The following is a 25518-nucleotide window of genomic DNA, read 5'->3' as shown; positions in this document are numbered from 1 at the left end:
TTACCTTGTATTCCTATCAAAATCGGAATGTAATGATGTCGAACACTTTGTTAAAGCTAGCCAAGAAAATTAGGGTTGCGATTTTCCAGAAATTCCTAGAAAAGGGTCACACCCAAATGGAATGTGGCTCAGTCCATATGGCAACTGAATGTAAGTTAAAGAACAGCGAAATCACACTTCTCAGCCAATATGCATCAGTGTCGAAAGAAGCACGAGGAAAACTCCAACCATACAATGCATTTTATCTTGACTACTCATTCTTAACCAATTATGCTGTAAAAGATTCATGGATTTAAGACTCCATTCATACGAGATGAAAAGCTTATGACCCAGCTGTTACGGATCTTGAAGTTATTAAATACGATCCAACAGGAGTCATTTTCTACAAATTGGATTTTGAGGATGATTTTGTGAAGATGCTCAGGATGCTAAGTGAACAAGAGCTTCCAAAACTTTGCCAAGAGAGCTTAAAGATCAAGAATACAAAATGGGATCATCTTCAGTAACTCAAAAGTGTAATTCCTAAAGACTGTCACTCCTATTATGACAGCATTCCACACTTGTAAGAAAGAATACGAGGTATTAATTATGATTCATGATCATAGTTGATGTGGCCCAATTTGTATACTATAAAAATAAAAGATGTTGGTTTTAAGGTTATATTTTAAATTTAATGGTAAAAATTGTAATTAAATTAATTTAAACAATTAGGTTTTATCAATTTGATTATGGAATCCAATACCGTGTTACTCATTGTTTTCTGAAAATTTAACTGATCGTAGCAACAGTGAATCTAATGCATTTAATCGTGGTGACAGCACATTGGATTGCCATATCCCAACACACATTTTCCACTAGTTTCTTGTTCATAACTCAGCAACGAAAGCAAAAATTAAAAATTAATTAAAGAATTAAAAATCTGACGATATGGATTAAACAAAATAAAAATTAATTTAATAGTATTATCTGAGTATCGAGAGACTTGTTTACATCGCAATATCAAAAAACAACTCTTATTATTTCACATTATTTTAAAAATAAACTTCTTTTGTCTCTGCCGTTAACTTTGAATTTTTTCAGTTACGTGGTATTAATTCTTAAGGGATGAAATACAGTTCATGTTTTATTGCTTGTATGGCAAAATCCTCGTATTCCCTCAAATTTTATGTGAATGAAATGAATATCGGGCAAATATGAAATAAAAATTAATTAAAACTTTTAAAAGTAATCATGAAAGCAGTTCTTTACCTGTATAAAGATTCATATAAGAACAGGCCTATGTGCCGTAGGTTTGTTTGGCTGGGCATCGCACACGTACACACAGACAAACAGTTCTGGATATTATGAACTGAATGTGGCTTCTCCTGTCGAGGACCAAAAATGGCTTCCTATGCCATGGAATTAAAATGGCTCCTTGACTTGTATTACCTATCTTATGTATGTTGCCCAACAACAGTGAATCTATACATTTAATCGTGGTGACAGCTCATCGGATTGTCATAACCCAACACGCATTTTCCACCAGTTCCTTGTTCATAAGTCAGCAACGAAAGCAAAAATTAAAAATCCAGTTTTGAGCTTTCATCTACCTATGTTAAAAATGTCAGATCTCTGCATGCCGTAGACTTGGCTGGGCACCAGCACAGACAGACAGACAGACAGACAGACAGACAGACAGACAGACAGACAGACAGACAGACAGACAGACAGACAGACAGACAGACAGACAGACAGACAGACAGACAGACAGACAGACAGACACTTCCTTTTATTATTATAGATTGAAACATGATACTAAATGGAATTATTTTTATCCCTTTTGTTTCACTAAAGCACTGGAGTTGTGATCTGAAGAATGAACCATCTTCCAAGGTCATACAAAGTACTCAACTCCTGCAATTTTGTGTTCTGCAAGGAAATATATAGGATTTCCAAAATCCATTAATGTGACAAGTGTGTCTGTTTGATTGAAGGTTTGGATATATTGTAAGCTTAAGAAGACATCTAAGTCTGCAAAAAATGGGTTTCCATTTCTTTGCAAATGTTATGGTACAGCTAGGTGTAGACACTATAAATCAAATCTTGTTTGTTTGAATGTTATCATTAGCAGTTTTGAATAAGTAATAAATACAATTCATTAATCAGTAAAAGCAAATTAATCTGCTTAGAAGATACAAGGTTTTCACTAGCTTTTCAGAGACAATAAACAAGACAAACATACTAACATTTATTTGTTAAGTTATCTACCTTCGACCCAATTCTCTGGCATCTTCTCCATTCCAAGTCCAGTTGTAGTCCTTGGCAACTTTCACATCATGCTTCCAGAATTTCTGCTGCTCTTTGGTTGTCCTGGGAGCCACAGCTTTAACCTACAACAAGGTATGTCTCTTTGACTATTCAAAGGAAAATGTTTCTCCCACTTTTTGTACTTTTAACTTAACGAGTATATCTCTCTAAATAGCTGCCACAGTGTTAATGAAATAGTAACTCAATAAAGGAATGATCTAAATAGCTGTGGCATCATTTGAACCTTACTCTTGTAAGATCTACTTTGGCCCATTGGATTCATTTTCTCCTGTTGTGTATTACCTTGTTCCTTGGTTTTTTCAACAAGATATTCTATTTTTATTTCTTCTTTTTCCCTACGTTTATCCATCTTATCCCATACTCCCCACATCAAAAACGAAGATCTCTCAATGAGTGTTGAAGCCTGGAAGATGGGAATCAGAAATAAACTCCTTGGAGCTTAGAAGTGGAAGAACTGGGATTGATGAAGAGAGCGTACCGTATTTACTTGTGTAATTCCCCCTTGCCCCCCTTTTTTAAAATTTTATCCTCAAAAATGGGGATCGAAAATTATGTGAATCTAAATTTAAAATATCAAAGAAAATCAGAGTTTGCTCTGCATTTCCGACTTGCGATAGCAGGTAATTGTACTCGAGCCACTTCCTAATAACAAATCTATGAAATTGCACGATTTTTTCACTGTGCCCCTTCGGAAGTCACTGGCATAGAGATGTCCTTCTTCGAAGAGAAAGATTGTTCCTTTTCATGAACTGATAAAACAACCCTCTGCTTGTTTTAAAATCAGGAATGTTCAAGGTTTTTGTTACTTCTGCAGCCTTTAATTGGAGCATCTCGTTGGAAACTGAAAAGCCATAATTTCTCAATTGATTTATGTAAGAAACAACTTCCTTTTCAATTTCTGGATGCTTCCCGGTTTTTGGTCCCTGAAATGCTAAAGTTGTTTTCTTGGTACACTGTAAATCTTCTTTCTGCTTCCGTCAGTAACGCTCATATGACGGTGATATGGAAAATTCATGAGATGCAGCACGATTGCTGTCATTTTCGGCAAATTCTATTACAGATAATTTACATTGTGCGTTGTAAGTACTGTTTTTCTTTCGCATCACATCACTAACAAACACTTCACACGTAAGAACACTGTTGAAAGCAATAACTGTACGCGTGCGAGTCACAGCTGATAACAAGGAAGAGTTATGGCTAGCCGTCACAGGTGTGTTCTGGTCCCGGGCGCTGGAATGTTGAGTAATCAGTCACTTCCTCCTCTCTTAGCATGGGAAACATGAACTAGAATTTCCAAACTAGTTCCTGATTTCTGTACATCGGCATGAATCACGAAGACAAGATAAGTCCGTGTTTCGTAACTAGGGGAAACGGTAGATAAAACAAGTGGTGAAAATATGCAATTTTTTTTCAAATATTCACTCTAAAAATCAAGTAGGGAAAATTATGCGAGTAAATGCGGTATCTCTCTAAAGATGGCAGTGTACAAAAATGTGGAGATTGTCTGTGTCGATTTGTGTTTACATGTTTGTTCTTGTTTTTTTTTTTTTTAATTGCTCTCTCCTCCAATGCTGACCTGTATTTGTGTGTTCCTATTAATTTTCCTATCTCTTTACACAGAACTTGATTTGTTAGTGGGACCATTGGTTTTATTTATGGTATCAAACTGACTGATAATTTATCGTGTAAGTACCATATAGCAATATTTTACCCTTCATGAGCAAATACATTGAGTGGCCAAAAGTCATGGGAAGACACTGAATGTGATGTTAATAACAAGTTGCTCCTCTGCGAGCCCTCAAAAGGGCAGCAATACAGCGAGGCACTGACTCTACAAGGTGTTGGAATCGTTCTGGAGGGATCTGCACCCACACATCTTGCAGGTCTTGTGTAGTAGGTGCAGGGTTCATGGAACATACACCAGCATCGACAGCATCCCATAAATGCTCGATTGGATTAAGATCGAGGGATCTGGAGGGCCAGTTCATGGTCGTAACTTTACTGAAGTTCTCCTCTAACCACCTGCATGCCACCACAGAGCGGTGACATGGTCCATTGTCCTGTTGAAATATGGCATCTCCATCAGCTTACTCTAGGGCCAGAAAGGGATGCAGATGGTCTGAAAGAACGTCCACATAACGTGCACCTGTCAGCGCTGCCTGCAGCCAGACAATGGGGCCTAATTGCGACCATGAGAACACTGCCCAGACTAGAACTGAGCCACCTCCCGCCTGGACACAACCTTGTTGACACGCAGGATCCATAGCTTCATGGGGCATACATCACACACTCACGCGCCCATCAGCTCGATACAGTTGGAACCGGGATTCATTGGACCATACCACATGCTGCCACTATTCCATGCTCCATTGTTGAGCTCTGTGTTGAGGTGTCAGCAAAGGGACTTGAGTTGGTTGTTGACTGGTGAAGCCAATGCGGTGCAGTTGTCTCCTTACAGTCCTGGTAGAAGTGGGTTCCTGACTTCCAACATTCAACTGGGCAAGGCAGTGATGTGACTCACAGTAGCTTGTTGAACACCCAGTATGGTTCTGCAGATGTGACGTGATGTCCGTTCGTTTGAACACCTGTGGTCTTCTCATGCGGCGGTTTACGCAGATGGTAACATTCTCTCTGCGATATTGAAGAATTTGTGTGTAATCTCCGCAATGCTATGACCCATATGCCATGTGCCGATGACCATCACACGTTCAAAGTTGGTTAACTCGTGACATGTTGCCATCTTCACGACACTGGTGTCTGTGACAAACTATGCAGTTAGCCGCAACGCTCAGGGATCATACATGGCACAGTTTCTAATGGAACACCACTTCCTGTGACTTTTGGCCACTCAGTGTATGAAAGACAACTGACTTCATTTCTTACCTTGAGTACCAAGATGCCCATTATGAAAATACAGACGATGTTGAGAAGTGTAAGTCCCATACTGACAGTACCCAAAATTGCAAGATCAGATGGGCGATGCTCACTGTACACATATGTATATAGTGGTGGGTTTGTTGAGTTATCATTGGAATCCCACCCACTAATTACATCCATAAAGGCCAAGCCCCAGAGGAGACCCTAAAAGAGAAAAGTGCAAACGTTTTCTTTCTATAGCTACATTATTTTAATATTCAAATGGTTGTGGATCATTTGTTGGAAAAATAATATGGAAAGTTGAAGTTACTTACAAGGAGAGGCCAGACCCTGCGGCCAACCGATTTCAACAAGCTTCAATATACCTGTTGGGGGGGGGGGCACTGAACAGTAACTCGTGTATAAGGTTTTAGGTCGATATGCTTTTATTTTTGAAAAAGGATAGGTCTAAAGTCATGATGCAGGATCTGTTTTGGATGAAGTGGAGGTGTAGAACACTAAAAGGCAAACAAATTTTACTTAAACATGTCAGGTCCGCAACTGAATAATTTCCGAAAAGTTGACGATTCCTTGATTTCAATGCAACGCATATTATTCTTGGACAGTTACAACACAGTCAACTGGAGTGGTTGCCTAGTGGTCACCATACTTGTCTGCGAACCTCAAAAATGTGAGTTCGAGTCTTGATGCAGCTATATTTCTTGTACAAAATAAATTAATGTTTGAGGGAAATTGAAGATAAAAATGGGAACAGAAATATTATGCAAATTGCAGTATAATTTACTTTCTACCTGAAATTAATACAGGCCTAAACGTTCTCACAGTTACTGTTGGATCTCTCTCTCTTTATCTATACTAATATTATAAAGAGGAAAAAATTTGTATATTTGTTTGTAACGGATAGATTCAAAAACTACTGAACCAATTTTAAAAATTACTTCACCTATAGAAAGCTACATTGCCAGTGAGTATCATGCGCTGTATTTTATTTTCGAAACAATTCAGGGGAGGGGGGGCGATGGGGGGGAGATATTAAATACTAGGCTAATATAGGTGAAATATCGTATTTGTTGTACAAGGATGAGACAAAGCTCTATTTAAGCCCCTTGATGCAAAGAACAAAACTCGGTAAGCCTTATGGGCCCTAAAACCAACCGTTTTGGAGATATCCCTGCTCTGGGAATCGGATAAAGAAATGAACTGCCGTAACCATGGCAACGTCAGCTCCAGTATTCTTACAGCACCGAGATTATCTACAATATATCACAAAAACCTGACACGTTACAGACATGAAAATTGGTATTTGGATACTCCTTTAAAAATAAAAGAACACTAAATGTTGTTTCCAGAATATCCACCTAAGGGGTGGGGGGGTAGTGATGAAAAGAAGTGAGGAAGGAGTTGAATTCTTTATATGCGGATACATATATCTCAGAAACTGAAGATGTTACAGAATTAAAACTGGTACTTGGAATCACCTTTAAAAATAAATGAACACACTTTTGAAAATCCACTTAAGGGGGTGAAATAATAAAAAAGCGGGTCAATTTTGAAAATGAGTATCTTCTTCTTCTACCGCTTTTACCACACCTTTGGGTTCGCAGGTGCGAACTGTGCCACACATGTGAATTTGAATACCAATATAATTGGTCCGTTATTGGAGATTATAAGGATTTGACCCTGTTTTACGGCTGGATGCCCTTCCTGATGCCAACCCCGTGTGTAGGGATATAATTACTATTGCGTGTTCCTGTTGTGGTTGGTAATGTGGTGTGTTGAGTGAATATGAAGAGGAGAGTGTTAGGACAAACACAAACAACCTGTCCCCGAGCCAAATTAATTAGTCACACGATTAAAATCCCTGACCCAGCCCAGAATCGAACTCGGAACCCTGTGAACCAAAGGCCTCAACGCTGACCACACCTGTGGGGTCGCAGGTGCGAACTGTGCCACACATGTGAATTTGAATACCAATATAATTGGTCCGTTATTGGAGATTATAAGGATTTGACCCTGTTTACGGCTGGATGCCCTTCCTGATGCCAACCCCGTGTGTAGGGATATAATTACTATTGCGTGTTCCTGTTGTGGTTGGTAATGTGGTGTGTTGAGTGAATATGAAGAGGAGAGTGTTAGGACAAACACAAACAACCTGTCCCCGAGCCAAATTAATTAGTCACACGATTAAAATCCCTGACCCAGCCCAGAATCGAACTCGGAACCCTGTGAACCAAAGGCCTCAACGCTGACCACTCATCCAAGGAGTGGGGCAGTTTTTAAAATGAATATATCTACAGTATATCTCATAAACTTAACAAGTTACAGACGTGAAAATTGGTATTTGCAATCCACTTTAAAAATACAGAAACACGCACATTTTGTTTTCGGAAAATCAACTTAAGCTGGAGATCGAAAATAAGTGAAGAAGGAGTTGAATTCTCTTTATGAGGATACTTATATCTCAAAAACTAAGATGTTACGGACGTGAAAATTGGTATTTGGAATCTCCTTTAGAAATAAAGAAGCCCTTTTTTTTTTTTGACTAAAAAGAGGACTGTGCCTCACATGTAGAGTTCCATGTCGCATGTTTCAGATTTAGCTCTGCCAGTAGCCTGGTCATCTTAGCCCCAAAAGGCAATGCCACAAACATGGTTTTCAAAGAGGTTCTGGGGTAAATGAATTGCAATTTTTCAGTGAGTTTTTCTACTTTATGGATTTTCAGATAATGTCTTATTGCAGTAGCGAGGAACAATTAATTTTTATCAACTTATCAAATCCTCACAAGCGAAGCCGTGGGTAACAGCTAGTAGAAAATAAAGTTCACTGCAGTTTGCCTAATATTATTATTCGCATTTTTATTTTAACATTCCCTCAAATAATCAATTATTTTGCACATAATAATAAATCTACAATGAGACTCAAACTCACATCATCGATGTTTGTAGACAAGTACAGTGACCATTTGGCCATCGCTCCGCTTGACTGCTGTCAATTTCCAAGTATATATGCGTTGCATTGGAATCGGGGGACTCATTAATTTTTCAGAAATTATTAGGTTGTGGACCTGACATATTTAAGTAAAATGTTCACCTTTTAGTATTCTATCACTTCCATTTGGTCCGAAGTGGATCCTGCGTCATGACAGTTGTCCTCAATTTTTTTTTTTTTCAAAAACAAAAGCATATTGACCTAAACCCTTATACACAAGTTACTGTTGAGTGTCTCCCAACAGGTACATTGAAGCTCGTTGAAATTGGTTGGATGCAGAGTCTGGCCTCTCTTTGTTAGTAATGTTCCTCCAGATAGTTCTTCTATCCATCCTATTCAGATGCAGCCCCAGAAAATGTTTGCTTAAATCAACAGCAGTAAAGGGAACAAAATGCTAATATGTCATACCTGTGTGTGTGAGGAAAGGACGATGATTACAATAGGTGCTGGAAGTGACCTCTTTTGGTGTCCTAACATGACTGAACATGCTGCTGTAACTTCTGGAATGTGGCAGCCAGAACTTGAAGAGATCCTGCTAGAATCTCATACTGAATATTCTCGAGCAAATTCTCTAGCGTAAGTGGAATGTTCATACACTGCCAGAAAAAATACATGCAACATCTTCAAGGACAGTGTTCAGTGGAACAAGGGTATAATATGTGCATACTGAGGGGTTGTTGTGTTAGTGATTCATTTATCACCAACATCGGCGATCAGATGGCGTTCAGGAAGCCTGTCCGTGTGCACTCTGTTTTGACTCTGCAGGCAGTAACTGTGCTGAGGTTAGAGGTAAACAGTGTTTGCAACATTCATTCTAGGGTACAACCATGCCCCGCCGACAAGTATGTGCTCCTGTTGAACAACTGCAGCTATTTGAACAGTGTTGGATTGTGACCTGCAGTAAGCTGGACAGACGCATGGACGGATTGCTGCACATGTTGGCCACAATGTATCGGTGGTGTGTCGTTGCTTTCAGCAATGGTCTATGGAATATTTCCACACCCATAGACCAGGCTCTGGATGTCCGCGTAGTACAAACGCACGTCAAGATCAACGCATTGTGCGAACAGCGGTGGCCAAGGAAACAGGAACAAAATCTGGTCACACGTTGCATCTGCTGTATCACGAAGGACCATTGGGAACTGTCTGCTTAGAGCAGGATTACGATTACATGTGCCTCTGGCCAGGCTACCACTGACACCATGACACCACCAAGCATGACTACTCTGGTGTTGTGAAAGAGTCGACTGGAGAAGGATTGTATACAAAATTATTTCAGTTGTATCCGGACTCCGGTGGGGAGAACAGATTGGTTTAGAAATCAAACTGGACTAAGACAAGGGAGTGTATTGTCTCCACTTAAATTTATAATGTTTGTTGTTGTTGTTGTTTGAGTCATCAGTCCATAGACTGGTTTGATGCAGCCTCCATGCCACCCTATCATGTGCTAACCTTTTCATTTCTACATAACTATTGCATCCTACATCTGCTCTAATCTGCCTGTCATATTTATACCTTGGTCTACCCCTACTGTTCTTACCACCTACACTTCCTTCAAAAACCAACTGAACAAGTCCTGGGTGTCTTAAGATGTGTCCTATCATTCTATCTCTTCTTCTCGTCAAATTTAGCCAAATCGATCTCCTCTCGCCAATTCAATTCAGTATCTCTTCATTCGTGATACGATCTATCCATCTCACCTTCAGCATTCTTTTGTAACACCACATTTCAAAAGCTTCTATTCTCTTTCTTTCTGAGCTAGTTATCGTCCATGTTTAACTTCCATACAATGCCATGCTCTACACGAAAGTCTTCAAAAACATCTTTCTGATTCATATATCAATGTATATCAATGTTTGAAGTGAGCAAATTTCTTTTAAAGTATGAAGGCTTTCACGGCCGGTGTCAATATAATAAAAATCTTCCGGGCTATTATGCCGTGGTCCACTCCTCTCGCTTCTCCCAGACGTTTCGACTACTGCAGTCGCCAGCGGTATACAGGAGAGCGTATCTACACGACGCCACAGAAGATGACTACCGCAGCAGTAGTCGAAACGTCTGGGAGAAGCGAGAGGAGTGGACCACGGCATAATAGTCCGGAAGATTTTTATTATACAAATTTCTTTTCTTAAGAAAGCTCTTCCTTGCTTGTGCTAATCTGCATTTTATGTCCTCCTTACTTCTGCCATCATTACCCAAGTAACAATATTAATTTACTTACTTTAAGACTTCATTTCCTAATTTAATATTTCCTGTATCACCTGCCTTCGTTTGTCTGCACTCCATTACTTTTGTTTTGGACTTATTTATTTTCATCTTGTACTCCTTACCCAAGACTTCGTCCATACCATTCAGCAGCTTCTCAAGATCTTCTGCAGTCTCAGATAAAATAATATCATCGGCAAATCTCAAGGTTTTGATTTCCTCTCCTTGGATTCTCTTTCCAAATTCCTCTTTGATTTTCTTTACTGCCTGTTCTATTTAAACATTGAAAAGGAGGGGGGACAAACTGCAGCCTTGCCTCACTCCTTTCTGGATTGCTGCTTCTTTTTCAAAGCCCTCGATTCTTATTACTGCGACTGATTTTTATACAGATTGTAGATAATTCTTCGTTCTCGGTATCTGATCCCAATCACCTTCAGAATCTTAAACAGCTTGGTCCAATCAACATTATCGAATGCCTTTTCTAGATCTACGAATGCCATGTACGTGGGCTTGTTCTTCTTGATTCGATCCTCTAAGATCAAACGTAAAGTCAGGATTGCTTCATGTGTTCCTACATTTCTTCTGAAGCCAAATTGATCTTCTCCCAACTCAGCTTCAACTTGTTTTTCCATTGTTCTGTAAATAATACATGTTAAAATTTTGCAGGCATGAGATACTAAACTAATGGTGCGGTAGTTTTCACACCTGTCAGCACCGGCTTTCTTGGGAATAGGTATAAAAACATTCTGACGAAAATCGGATGGAACTTCTCCTGTCTCATACATCGTACACACTAAATGGAATAACCTTGCCATGCTGGTTTCTCCTAAGGCAGTCAGTAATTCAGAGGGAATGTCATCAATTCCAGGTACCTTGTTCCTATTTAGGTCACTCACAGCTCTGTCATGGATGAAATTCTAAAGGAAACAAAGATAAGATATAGAGAGGATATGAGACAAAATAAGGAATGAGAAAATCCAGGAAGAAATTGGAGTGGAAAAAATGAATGATAGAATAGAGAAGAACCGACTAAGATGGTTTGGGCACATAAAGTGAATGAGCGACGAAAGAATGCCAAGAAAGGTGATGGAAATGCAAATCCAAGGAAGGAGAGGCCGTGGACGACCACGATTGAGATGGAAGGATACTATCCAACGCAGCATTATAGAAAGAAACCTGGACTGGGACACAGTGTTGGAGGAGGAGTGGTGGAAAGACCGAAGAAAGTGGAGAGGAACCATATTTGCCCCTACCCGGCTACAGCTGGATAAAGGGAAATGATGATGATGATGATGATGATGATGATGATGATGATGATGATGATGATGATGATGATGATGATGATGATGATGAAAATATTGTTGTTTGCAGATGACATAGTGATCTGGGGAATCAGTAATACAGAAGAGCAAATCCAAATAGAGGCTTTAAATGACTATATTGAGAAACAGGGTATGAAAGTCAGTGTGGAGAAAAGCAAAACAGCAGTGATGACATGAGGAGAATGAGAAGGAAAAGGAATTGTTAGTATCAGTGGGAAAAAACATTGAGATTATTGAATACTTCAAATTTTTGGGAAGTGAAATAAGACAAGACCATAACAAATGTGATAAGGCCTTGCCTGCCAAAATAAAAATTCAGGCCCCCTCAAATAAAATGTAAAACCTATGAATAACTAAAGTAAATTTAATAACAGCAGATACAAGTAATGTAATATTTTGTCAAGTTATATAAACAAAGAGATTATTCATTATTGTAAGATTATTAAAAGATAACTAGCAGTTTCTCGCTGGCTCCGCCCGCAATGTACAAAGTATGGTGTTGTTCGTTACTATCCTCACGGATGTATTTGTAAAGTTTCGAGTTAATGAAATAAAGCACATGATCTGCTGTGGTAATAGAATGTAATATTATGTCAATAAAACACTTGGAAATACATCACACAAAGAAATTGAATTAAACTTTTCTTGGAACAACACTACGCACCGAACTGTTAAAAAGTCCTTCAAAGATCTTTGTACCGGGTGAGTTGGCCGTGCGCGTAGAGGCGCGCGGCTGTGAGCTTGCATCCGGGAGATAGTAGGTTCGAATCCCACTATCGGCAGCCCTGAAGATGGTTTTCCGTGGTTTCCCATTTTCACAGCAGGCAAATGCTGGGGCTGTACCTTAATTAAGGCCACGGCCGCTTCCTTCCAACTCCTAGGCCCTTCCTATCCCATCGTCGCCATAAGACCTATCTGTGTCGGTGCGACGTAAAGCCCCTAGCAAAAAAAAAAAAAAAAAATCTTTGTCATGGAGACAAATGTACTCATAACTTTTCTCAAAATCTACCAATTTAAGTAGTTATTACCTCAAAAGAAAACGCTTGATCCACTGAGTGTTTTTAGACCTAAAACGAACTGCGTACCTCAATCCGAACAAAAGCTATGATTGCTTCAATGAGAAAAAAATGTTGAAGAAATGAGACATCAAATTGAATGTGCACTCAGAACTTTCCTCAGAATCAACCAATTTGAATAGTTAAGAGCTAAAATGAAAGAGCTTGATCCACTGAGTGTTCTTAAGCCAAAACGAACTCCGTACCTCAATTAGAACCAGATATGTGATTGCTTCAATGAGACAAAAATTGAAAAATCAAATAATTTGAGGAAGGCGAAAGTTAAGTGATTTATAGTACCTGATGACAAATTTGAAATTTAAAAAATGAGGGAAATTAACTTTAATAGAATGGCCGGACTGACTGACTTAAGTTTTCATAATTGTTTTTAATATATAGATATGTTATAGGTTTTAATGGCTAAGCTTCTGAACTGCCAACCATGAACCACTGCGATGTTTTAATTTTACTTCAACTGGTTTCATTTTTCAGTAACTACAGAACTATACTCTGAAGTCTCGATTATTATAAAAATTATTCAATTACAACACAGAAAATATACGAACAAAATTAAATTAAAAACTCTTCAAATAAAGTTTGTAAAATATCAAACCGCACAACTGATAAGCCTATTATTAACTTAGTGCAGAGAGAGCTCATTGGAAACTGAACTGACTGATTGTTACTACACCAACTTTTTATTGGCATTGTATTATATTGTTATCGAATAAATGTATGACAAAATGTAAGTGATCTGCACAATTTGTGCATAATGAAATCGCAGGTGCACTACACATCAAGAAAGTATTATTTCCTAATTAAAATATGATATTTTGGTATGAATCTCCATTGCTGTAATTATTTTAAAACAATTTGGTGAAATTCTTTTTTTCTGAGGAGCGTGTCATGGTGTTGTGAGAAATTGTTTACAACTGTGCTGTGTTACACTCAACATGATTATAATAACAGCTGCTAGATTGTTTACAACTGTGCTGTGTTACACTCAACGCAATTATAATAACAGCTGCTAGATTGTTTACAACTGTGTTGTGTTACACTCAACACAATTATAATAACAGCTGCTAGATTGTTTACAACTATGCTGTGTCACACTCAACACAATTATAATAACAGCTGCTAGATTGTTTACAACTGTGCTGTGTAACACTCAACACAATTATAATAACAGCTGCTAGATTGTGTACAACTGTGCTGTGTTGCGCTCAACACAATTATAATAACAGCTGCTAGATTGTTTACAACTGTGCTGTGTTACACTCAACACAATTATAATAATAGCTGCTAGATTGTGTACAACTGTGCTGTGTTACACTCGACACAATTATAATAACAGCTGCTAGATTGTGTACAACTATGCTGTGTTGCGCTCAACACAATTATAATAACAGCTGCTAGATTGTTTACAACTGTGCTGTGTTACACTCAACACAATTATAATAACAGCTGCTAGATTGTTTACAACTGTGCTGTGTTACACTCAATGCAATTATAATAACAGCTGCTAGATTGTTTACAACTGTGCTGTGTTACACTCAACGCAAGTATAATAACAGCTGCTAGATTGTTTACAACTGTGCTGTGTTACACTCAACACAATTATAATAACAACTGCTAGATTGTGTACAACTGTGCTGTGTTGCGCTCAACACAATTATAATAACAGCTGCTAGATTGTTTACAACTGTGCTGTGTTACACTCAACACAATTATAATAACAGCTGCTAGATTGTTTACAACTGTGCCGTGTTACATTCAACACAATTATAATAACAGCTGCTAGATGCAACGAAGTAGCTATTCAGCTACGTACTAATTGTAAAAATCAGTTTCGATTGATTGTACAAAAACGCCCTGATCATTTCCTTGCAGAATGACATATATATATTTTATTTTTACGAGGAGTCTGCAGGGCACCTTACAGGCTCGGGCCCGAATGCATTGCAGGCCCTGCAGGCCCTAACATTACGCCCCTGCTGCAAGGTTGGATAATGAGATCAGCAGAAGGATACAAGCAGGAAATAGATTCTACCAGAATGTAAGGAACATGGTGTGGAGCAGAGAAGTTCCTATGAAATGTTAAGAGATAATGTACAGAACGTACTATAACCCTATATTAACGTATGCTTCAGAGACTTGGACTTTGGCAACAAGAAAGGAGAATAAAATTCAGGCCAGTGAGATGAAGTTCCTGAGGAGTATGGTAGAGAAGACAAGGAGTGACAGAGTAAGAAATGTTGTGGTCAGAAAAGAGATAGGGGTAGAAAAAGTGAGTGCTAGGATGGAGAAGAATAAATTGAGATGGTTTGGACATGTTATGAGGATAGAGGAGGGAAGGATACTAAAACAAGTGTTGGAGGCTAAGATAGAAGAAAAGAGAGCAAGAGGGAGGCCTGGAGCAAGATGGATGGACTCTATCAAGAGTGGAGAGGTGGAAGGGGAGGCAACGGTGGAGAAGTGCCATTAACACCCTGATCTGGCAGGAGCTGGACAAGGGGAAATGAAAAGGATGATGATGATGATCATATGAAGAGGGGAATGGCGGTCTGTTGTCTTCAGTGATGAGAGTAGGTTCCGTCTTTATGCAAGTGATGGACGTACACATGTACAGCATAGACCTGGTGAGCGACCTATTCCAGAGTGCATTCGCCCATGACACCCAAGTGCTACCCCGGGCTTCATGGTGTGGGGGGCCATCAGTTACAACTCGTGGTCACAGTTGGTGTTTCTGCACGGTAACGAAACCAGTGCCTGCTACCTTGAACAGGTTGTTGTCCCCATGCTACTGCCATTTCTTCGACAGGAAGGTGATGTGCCTTTCCAACAGGACAGTACACGTCCACATACAGCTGCTGTGATGCAACATGCTCTACATGGTGTACAACAACTGCCCTGGCCTGCAAGATCACCGGATCTCTATCCAATTGAACACGTATGGGACATGATGAAGCAGGAACTTACGAGTTCTCCAGAGCCTGCAAGAACCATTGCCGAACTGCATCAAAAGGTGCAAGATGCTTGGGACAATCTATCGCAGGATGCCATTCGGCACGTTTATAATCATTTGCACGAGCACGAGCTGCCAGAGTGTGGTACACTGTGTATTGACATGGCTCTTTGGGCACCCTTTACTATGACATGTGTTTCATTTGGCCTCAATTTGTAATCATATATTCATGCAAGGATGAACTACCTGTCACATCCCATGTGAATAAAATGACCTTGTCCTTAAGGATGTTGCATTTTTCTTTTTTCTACAGTGTACAAACATCCCCTCTGAACACCAAAGGACACTTCCAGCATCTGTTGTGATTCTCCTCATGCAATCCTCCTCTCTCGCTATTAATTTAAGCAGACATCTTCTGAGCATAAGGACACCTGTAACATCAAAGAAGATTGATGATAAGGAAAAATGTAATATTCAGGAGAAGGCTTATTAATATAAATTTGATGAGTAGTCAAGCAATGTGGTCCCAAACACCTCATCAATGTTAAGAATACTGATTATTCTAGAAATTGTGTACAGGAATGGCTAATTGCTGAGAATAATATTTAGCTGTACTTCCTCTTAAAACAATAATCACCACCACCACCACCACCACCACCTGAGAATAATACTTCATGTTTGCAAAACAAATTTAATGATTCTTAGTGTGCAAAACAGCAGGAGTGTCCTCGCTGTGATTGTTTCTCTGGTAGACAAGGGGGTCACATTCAAATCAGCAAGGTTCACTTTGACATACATAGACAATTGCTGATATCAAGGCATCAGAATGGTAAAGATCACAGTCAAATCTATGATACTCTTGTGAAGCTGCTTCAACAGTTAATCTCTCCTCATGTCCCCAAACACTCAGCGTGGAAATATTATCAATTTAGACAAAATAAAGATAATGCAGATATCCAAAGGAAATATAAACAAACATTAACAATGAATGAGCTACAAAATGGGCAGGGTAAGGGGAGAAGAAAAATATAGGTATTAGATCATAAAATACCATTATTATAATCTGCAAAGAAAAGCAGTGAGATGTGTTCTGAATTTGAGAGCAAAAATGTGTGACATTTCTCCTACTGTGGTGTTTGATTACTTTCTGGAGACCCACGGGAAACCAGATTACATAGAGAAGGCTGAATATGCACCTAGAGTAACAAAAATGGAAAGAGATGAAATAATTTATAACTGTTAGGTTCTTCGGTCTGCCAAAACTAATTTTGAGTACAGTAATACATTTATAAACTACCTGAAAAAGAAAATATATGGTAACTTGGGGGAAAATACATTTGTTTCTTTGTGAATATAGGTTCTGTGTTATACATCATGAGGAATATTTTCCCTCATTTGTTGTTTGACATTTGACAAAATTTTTCATTTCACTGATGTTCTGTACAATATTTTCCAGACAAAAAGTTTTGACAATCATTTCCTGCTGGAAAAACTGAAATTTATCAGGAAAAATCCCCCAAGCTGAAATTAATGAAAAGAGTCCAATTGAATTAATGAACCTCTTTTCAGAACAATAATTAATTTCTTGTTTCCCCACAACTTTCCTAAGTTAATTGCAATCATTTGTAGCATACCAGTGTCTATTGCGTTGATGGAAAGGACTTTCTCGGTTTTAAAAAGAATAAAAACCTACTCAAGGAACAGAATTGGAGTAAAAAAACTTTCAAACTTGGCACTGCTTTCCATTGAAGTAGCATTACTGGAAAACGGTTGCCAGAAAGATTCATTTTTCGAAAGAAATGTTTGCTGCTTTGCTACACAGGAGGGAAGAATGAAGGTCACCTTTAAATGAACATGTCAACATTGTCAACGTGATCTCAGACAGCATTTTCTGAAGACCTCTCTGTCACTGAGTAGATGAAATTATTAAGCTCATTATTTACTAGCCAAAACGGTTGGCAGAATGGCAAAATATTATCTCAGAGGAATTCTGCAAGGTGCACCAAACTCTCTTACACATTACAAATCTTGCCTGGATTTGAACCTGCTTCCCGACTGCAGAGTACCAGATACTGGACAAATACGCTGTCGAGTTTCCTCCATAAATCATTCAAGTGAGTTATAATTTCATAAGTTATCAAATTATGGTGAATAAAAATCTTGTTTATTTATTTATTTATTTATTTATTTATTTATTTATTTATTTATTTATTTTGTTATATTTCCTCCTAGTTATCAAGTGAGTTTATAAAATATTAATGTTGACTTTAGAGAGTGTGGTGGAATTATGATTAATTATTTTTAAAAACATTTTTGCAGCTGGGGTAACCACACACCACTGGGAGAAGTGTTCAAGTTTAATGGTAATTTTTAACAACTTCAATCAATTTAATTTGCAGAGAAACGAGCTAAAAAATGAATGTGATAAGTGTTTAACGTACACTACAGATGAGAACAAAGTTGTTCTTGAAAATGCTTACAAATGAAGGAAAACTTTCTAGAGGCTGAGAACATGCAAGTTACAAAGTTGAAAATTCATATTTTGCTTTATTTGTTTTAAATCTATGTTACTTTTAATCCAGTTTGATTTCCAAATTCACTGCATAAATTTACACCCTGATTTTTAAACTCAAATTTATAGGGAAACTGCATGAGGTATGGACGTAAATACAGAATATGGTGTACTGGTATCAGTAACAAGTTAAGTTTCTGTAATTTATATAAAGAATAAGCTGAGGATATTTCTTATAATCCCTATTTGTTCCTTTAACTACTAAACATGCAGAATAAAGCTGAAAATTTGTTCTAAATCAAATTATGATCAATCAATTGATCACTACTGATCTGCATTTAGGGCAGTCACACGGGTGGCAGATTCCCTATCTGTTGTTTTCCTAGCCTTTTCTTAAACGATTGCAAAGAAATTGGAAATTTATTGAACATCTCCCTTGGTAAGTTATTCCAATAACTCCCCTGCCCCAATTTGTCCTCTTGAATTCCAACTTTATCTTCATATTGTGATCTTTCCTACTTTTAAAGACACCACTCAAACTTATTTGTCTACTGATGTTCCCCCACGCCATCTCACCACTGTCAGCTCGGAACATACCACTTAGTCGAGCAGCTCGTCTCCTTTCTCTCAAGTCTTCCCAGCCCAAACCTTGCAACATTTTTGTAACACTACTATTTTGTCGGAAATCGCCCAGAACAAATCAAGCTACTTTTCTTTGGATTTTTTCCAGTTCTAGAATCAAGTAATCCTGGTGAGGGTCCCATACACTGGAACCATACTCTAGTTGAGGTCCTACCAGAGACTTATATGCCCTCTCCTTTACATCCTTACTACAACCCCTAAATACCCTCATAACCATGTGCATAAAAGGTATTTGTTAATCCCCATAAATGCCTATTAAATGCCATGTTTCATATAACACAGGAAATGTCACATCTTTAATGCTGAAACCTACCTCAAAACCTTGGTGACATCTTTTTGCATCAGGAAGATTTCACAAAAAAATTACCAGCCTATTTCCTCTGCAATGTCCCAAAAATCAAAGCTAGAATCTTACGTGGCATAGCTGGACATACCTGCCTCACTGGCAAGCTGTGTTAATTTACAGTTTAGTACTCGCCACATCACTGCTGGCTTGCCCAAGGCTGTAAAATCCATCCAGTGGCAACTAGTATCACTTTTCTATAGCATATATGTGTAATTCAGGGTTTTATTTCAGAGCCTTGCATTGGAAACAGGTTGCAAAATTTTGCATGTTGTCTTTCTGTGGCACCTTGATTATGTCATCCAAGTTTTGAGGTAGGTTTTGGCATGAAGAGTGTGACACTTCTCTTGTTAGTCATAAATTACTTTAAATAAATCCAATTTAGAAAACAAAAATTATAATAAAATATTTTAACACTAAGTGATAATATAAATGGTAATGACATGATTTGCATTACTTCCTTACTGCATTGACAGCTGGTGGTAGCAGAGATGCTGAGATGGCAACACCAACAAGAGACCCAGTGTAGTCAGCAAGTGTAGATATTGCCACACCAGCCCCTGAAAATAGGGCTATCAGGAGGCCTACCCACAAAGAGCGGACTTTACCCCTGAAATGAGAAAGGTCACCTGCTGGAACTAAAAGTAAAGTTATCTATACTTGTTTTAAGCTGATAAACACTAAGCAAATATTGATGGAGTTACCGATGATATATGTCTTTTCACAAGAGTTTAATCCTGATGTAAACATGGTATGTCTATGCCTCCGCCAAAGAAAGAGTTGTGATTCGCTGAGCATGTAGTATCGACTCCCACCCCGTCAACGTCTTGTTTCGGACGTACAGGGCTGCGCATCACATACGATAACAGTGCGAAGATCTGAACTTCTGAATAAACGACTAAACCTAGATTCTGTTCACTTAGTTTATTGAACACATTCACAATGCACTGCCTATGGTCACTTCTGAGCAGTTTTCCTCTTTTGTGCTTCACTACACGTGATGGTCTTACCTCTTGCTCCATTTCTCTCACTATGAATACTGGCATTGACTGCTGTTGCAAGATGCCACATCTTTTCTCCACGGTACAACTTGGGACTTTCCCTCGCTACGGGCAGACTTCCTGTATTACACCTCACCTTGTGCCCTTATTTCTCATTATTTAATCACTACTTTGTACAAAAAAAATAAATATATATATACATATATATATACACATACCGGTATATATGACAAACATATTTTAATTTGATTACGTACTCTTCCGAACTTTCTAAATGTAAAAACTAAAATAAAATAAAATTAATGCAACGTACTACTTTTTTTCGAGCTCGCATACAGTCGAGTGAGTGTGATGGTTGCTTCTCCAATCAACTACGTCTATGTCCATGTGGAAAGGCAACGTGCTCCGCCTATTTGTTTGCAACAGGATTAAACTTTCATAAAAAGGCATATAGATGGACTGGACAATTAAAAAAAATACTGATTTTTAATGTTAATTCATCATGAAATGTATATGCTGTTAAAATGACTTCCATAAGTTTCATTGTTTCTCAACATATATCATTAGTTTTTAATTAAATTTCAAAGTTTGTGTAAGTATTAACAAGTACCCGTTAGAACGATAAATTTTAAACTTATTAACAGTGAAAATACACCCGACTTTTCATATTTATTTTTAAAACCATCACTGATTATTATAAAGGTGAGATTGTTTAGTCTTGATGACAGAGCTTCAAATAGTTTTTATCTAAGAAATATAGACACATGGAAACAAACACATAATAGGTTAAACTCAATGACAGGTCAGCATTGGAAGATAGATGAATAGAATAGGAAATAAGGACAAATGAAGAATTGACATGGAAAAGATATAAGTGCCCAGTTTGTCAAAAATCAGATTTTGTATGGACAGCAATCTATCTACCATTGCAGTTCATGCCATCTTACGGCATCGGATGGAATTCCATAGTTAATGGCATGGAAAAGGATGCAAATGCTGTGTCATGTTAGTTGAAGCAACGCTGTTCAACGTTATGTGGACTTGTGCAGAGTGTCAGATAATATGTATCTGGTGGTCAGAGGATACTATGATTCTACTGATCTGAAATTTCTGGTCTCCAGACATTCTTATACACCTTGTGATCGCAACATTGGCATTATTGAGAAATGAAAACAGGTTTTCAAGGCCATGGTGCCTGAAGAAATTCAGAATGCAGTGAGAATAGCACAACTTCAACACCCATTTTGTGTGGTGACAATAGAGAAATCTAATTTTTGTTTGATTTTTCCACTGCAGCTGATGTATTTATAAACAGAACATAACTGAAGATCACTAACAAATTGTGGATCCAAGTAACAGTGACAGATTTAGCAAACATTAAAACAAAGAAATCTTTCAGTGAAATGGAAGAGTGGGAGGATCATGCTGTCTTCAAGAAGGGAAAATATGCAGAATTCAGGAACATAGAGGCCTTCAGAAATGATACACAGGTAATATCAATAAGTGATGGCAAGAAAAAAGACTTATTGGCGATGCTGGATTACATGGATGCACAATATCATGAATTCTACATGGAAATCTGTTCTTCCTAATTTTGTATTGTTCAGGATAATAATTATCCTTATTATGTTTAATAAAAATTGTTGTTCTAAACCCAAAACAATCAATTGTGGATGAAAAATACTCAAATATTGCATTTTTGTAATCCTAACTATGTTTTTCCTTTCTCCTGAAAAATTTACTTTTTTGGCACTTGCATCCTTTTCCGTGTTAAGTCTTCAAATATGAAAATACAAAATTACAAGGACAATCTCCATATCTTTATACACTGCCATCTTCAAATAGATTGGCTCTCTCCTCATCAATCTTAGTTCTACATTCATTTCTTCTTAGCCTCTGAAGAGTTCATTTCTGTGGTGGTGGTGATTTTTTGTTTTATGAGGAAGTACAACTAGTTAATCATCCTCCCTGAACAAATTAGTGGAAAATAAATTTAAAATAAAACAAAAGTATTTATTTAACAAAGAAATTTGGAAATGCAGTACAAAATAAAACAATTTTTTTGAATTAGGCCGAAAAATTACTAACGAATCAAAAGATAACATATGTTCCCTAAGTAACAGTACACTTGTAATTTATATACCCTTGATTAATCCACTGTCGCACATAAAGCGGATGACGAGATTAGCAGTAGTCGCGTCATCGGCTAGTATACATTCGAGTGTTTTCTGCAGGCCGAGGCTCTGCCTTAGGCCAGAGAGAGCGACGCACTCTGTGAGGATGTGGGCCACAGTGAAGTCGGCACCACAAGAACACACTGGAGGTGTCTTCCTTCTTTAGTAGATAAGAGTGCGTAGATCGTCCATGACCTATACTCAGCCTACACAATACTACGTCCTCTCTCCGTGAAGGCCAAAAAGAGGACCGCCACATGGTGGTTTTCTTACTTGTTCTCAGCTTGTTGAGAGTTTGGATAGCTAGCCATTCTGATTCCCAGGTCGCGAAGATGATTTGACGTAGCTGAGAACAAAATATCCTTTTCCCAGCTTCATCAGAAGGGAGGCTTCAATACTCATTGACAGATCTTCAGTCCTGATAAGGAAAAATGTAAGATAAGGTGCTAAAAGAATAGGTACACAGGATAAACACAGAATAAAGAAAAAGAATATTGTAAACGAACTGAGACTGATAAGAACAAACAATTGGAAAACAGCAGCATATGGAGATTGTCCTTATTCTTTTGTGTTTTCCTTCTGTTTTCCACACTGACCTGTTTATCCCAGAGAGAGAGATTTATTAAAAAAATAAATCATCCATCCCCCAATGAGGGTGACCATTCGGATCCAGAATACAATCAGGTTACAATTTCAATTGAATTTACAAACATCAAAAAATAGAAATTTATAATTGTTAATACTGTTTTTTGTCCCCATTACTTGATTAAGTATTTGTTTATTAAGAAATGCTTTTAGGATATCTATCCTACCTTGAAGTCATTTCTTCAGTCGGCCATTCTCCATCCCCCCATTTGTCAGTTGACAGGCCAATAGCACAGCCAAACAGGAAGCCAATGATGAGACACGTGAGGAGACCAAGGAGCTCATTTCGGATGCCCATCTTCTGTAGATATCTGTCAGCAATCATTGTTCCAAGTGTACCTGCCAAGATTGGGCCCTGTAAAAAATGCAATTCAGCTAAACTGGAACAAAATAATTCCGGAAGTCCATGCAGAAGAGTATTCAGGCAACAATATGCACACTCATATATTATTTATAACATTCACATAAAGTTCTATGCTCTGCAACTAAAGTCTATGAGGGGCATAGTCCTTTGTATAGGTTTGTTTTTTTCTGGCCTTTTGCCAATTGTTTGCAGTTGGCACTTTGAACAGATCTACTGGTAGCCCATTTTTAAAGCTGAATGCCTGTTCTGATGCTGCCAACTCAGTGTAGAGGGATGCATTTACTATCATGTTTTTGTGGTAGTTTGTAGTGTGGTATGCTGTATATAAATGATTTGTAGTAAGATGAACACAGACTCCCAGTCCCCAAGCTAATAAATTAAGCAGACAAAATTCAAATCCCCAATCTGGCTGGGAACTGAACCGGGGGCCCACTGAAGCAAAAGCCATTATGTTGACAATGCAGCCAAGGAGCCGGACATGTTTGATTTTTCATACTTAATTTTTATACACAGGTATTATTGTAATAGTTACTGATGCAATAAAAATACATTTAAAACAAGAGAAATGGAAGAAAATTTTAATGTATTATATCTTCTGTATTAATTCTTTATTTTGAACTCAGTTCAAAGCAAATATCCATCCTATATTCTGCATTGATCTTATAATAGGAGTGCAATATTTATGAAAACTGAAATTGGAAATTAGAATCACAACCAACCATGTGATAAAAGAGATTTATGTGTGTGTATTTTTCTCTTTTTACAATGAAATGATTATAAGGAAATCTGCAGGTGCTAGTGAACCTCAAGAGGAAAGTGTATGACATATCCATTCTATAAGTAACAGCGCAAACCATCTTCAAGCCTGTCAGAAAGCAATGACGTGCTCTATGGTTTTAATCATCCTGAGACAGCAGGTCTGAAACATGGAGATCGAGAGGAGGAGTTGAGTTCTCAACGTGATGAGCAAGTGGTACAACTGGTAGATGGATCGATGACATCCACTGACAAGTAGAAAGCAACTGGACAGAGCAGAAGAAGAAGAAGAAGAAGAAGAAGAAGAAGAAGAAGAAGAAGAAGAAGAAGAAGAAGAAGAAGAAGAAGAAGAAGAAGAAGAAGAAGAAGAAGACATTTAATCAATAAATCAATTAATGTATCATCCTAATTGTCTACAAATCAGAACCTTAAATTCATATGAAAATTCCATAAAAACATCATGAACAAGTTTTAAAAATTAATTTTAAGGTATCATTGCTGGTAGTGTTTATGTTTAATTTTGTGCTTGTCAAGTTCAGGGTGTCTCTTATAATAAACCCAGACTGAATGCACGGTGTGCTATGGCAGCTGCCTCAGCCGAATTTATGTCGAGCATGGCCGCCCTGCTTTAAGCGTGTGTACAATCTTATATGAAATATTACCATATAAAAGATGCTGAAAGCATTGTCCTTCCTGCGTTATACAGGCATTGTATCTGCTTACCACATTCTGGCTGATGCAAGTGAGTTCTTCCACTGTAATGTTTCTGATTTCATTCGTATTCTTTCAGTTTCTCCAAAGTGTGAGGATTTGTTCGATTCACTTTTTTTTTCAGTTTACCCCACAAGTAAAAATCACACACTGTTAGATCTGGAGAACGAGGGGGAAATACTCCAGCACTGATCACTCTGTCTGCAAACACTTCAAGATTGTAAGAAGGGAATCTTCCGCTGTATGAGCAAGGGCTGAATCTTGTTGAAACCACCCATGCGATTTTTCTTCTTCTGTTAACTGATGGAATAACAGTGTTAGAATGACATTTTGGTACCCCTCTGTGTTTACTGTTGTCTCATAGGCCCAATTATTTGTCTTGAACTAACAGCACATCAAACACCAATCTTCCTATCACATTGAGGGACTTCATAAACACCATTAGGATTTTCTGCACACCAATAGATTGTTCACAAGACCATTAAGATGAAACCAGAACTTTTACATACAAAAATACAGTGTTGCAAATGTTAACTTGTTTCACCATGTTACCAGCTAAGATACAGACTGGTGTCTCATGCTTGCCAGGTCGAACACGTGCAGGCTGCTTGCAAGATCAAGAACTATGCTTGCACCTCTCATACTGCAGCT

General features: G+C 38.1%; 1 protein-coding gene across 3 annotated transcripts in view; it reads right to left on the bottom strand.

Annotated features, from left to right (window-relative positions):
- Positions 1 to 25518, bottom strand: part of LOC136873763 (uncharacterized) — a 304007-nt gene that overhangs the window by 24229 nt on the left and 254260 nt on the right. Inside the window, exons 7-10 of one of the 3 annotated variants that reach the window (XM_067146953.2) lie at positions 23204 to 23391; positions 19682 to 19826; positions 5191 to 5388; positions 2248 to 2369 (exon numbers count right to left, since the gene is read on the bottom strand). In XM_067146953.2, the coding sequence (XP_067003054.2) occupies positions 2248 to 2369; positions 5191 to 5388; positions 19682 to 19826; positions 23204 to 23391 (653 nt within the window). Of the gene's footprint in view, positions 1 to 2247; positions 2370 to 5190; positions 5389 to 19673; positions 19827 to 23203; positions 23392 to 25518 lie in introns of all 3 variants that reach the window. The other 2 variants (XM_067146954.2, XM_067146955.2) reach the window with 2 other exon arrangements.

The sequence above is a fragment of the Anabrus simplex genome, chromosome 5 (assembly GCF_040414725.1).
Source record: "Anabrus simplex isolate iqAnaSimp1 chromosome 5, ASM4041472v1, whole genome shotgun sequence".
NCBI classification, from domain to species: Eukaryota; Metazoa; Arthropoda; class Insecta; order Orthoptera; family Tettigoniidae; genus Anabrus; species Anabrus simplex.
The sequence above is the reverse complement of the archived record's forward strand: the minus strand, read 5'-3'. Positions and strand labels throughout refer to the sequence as shown.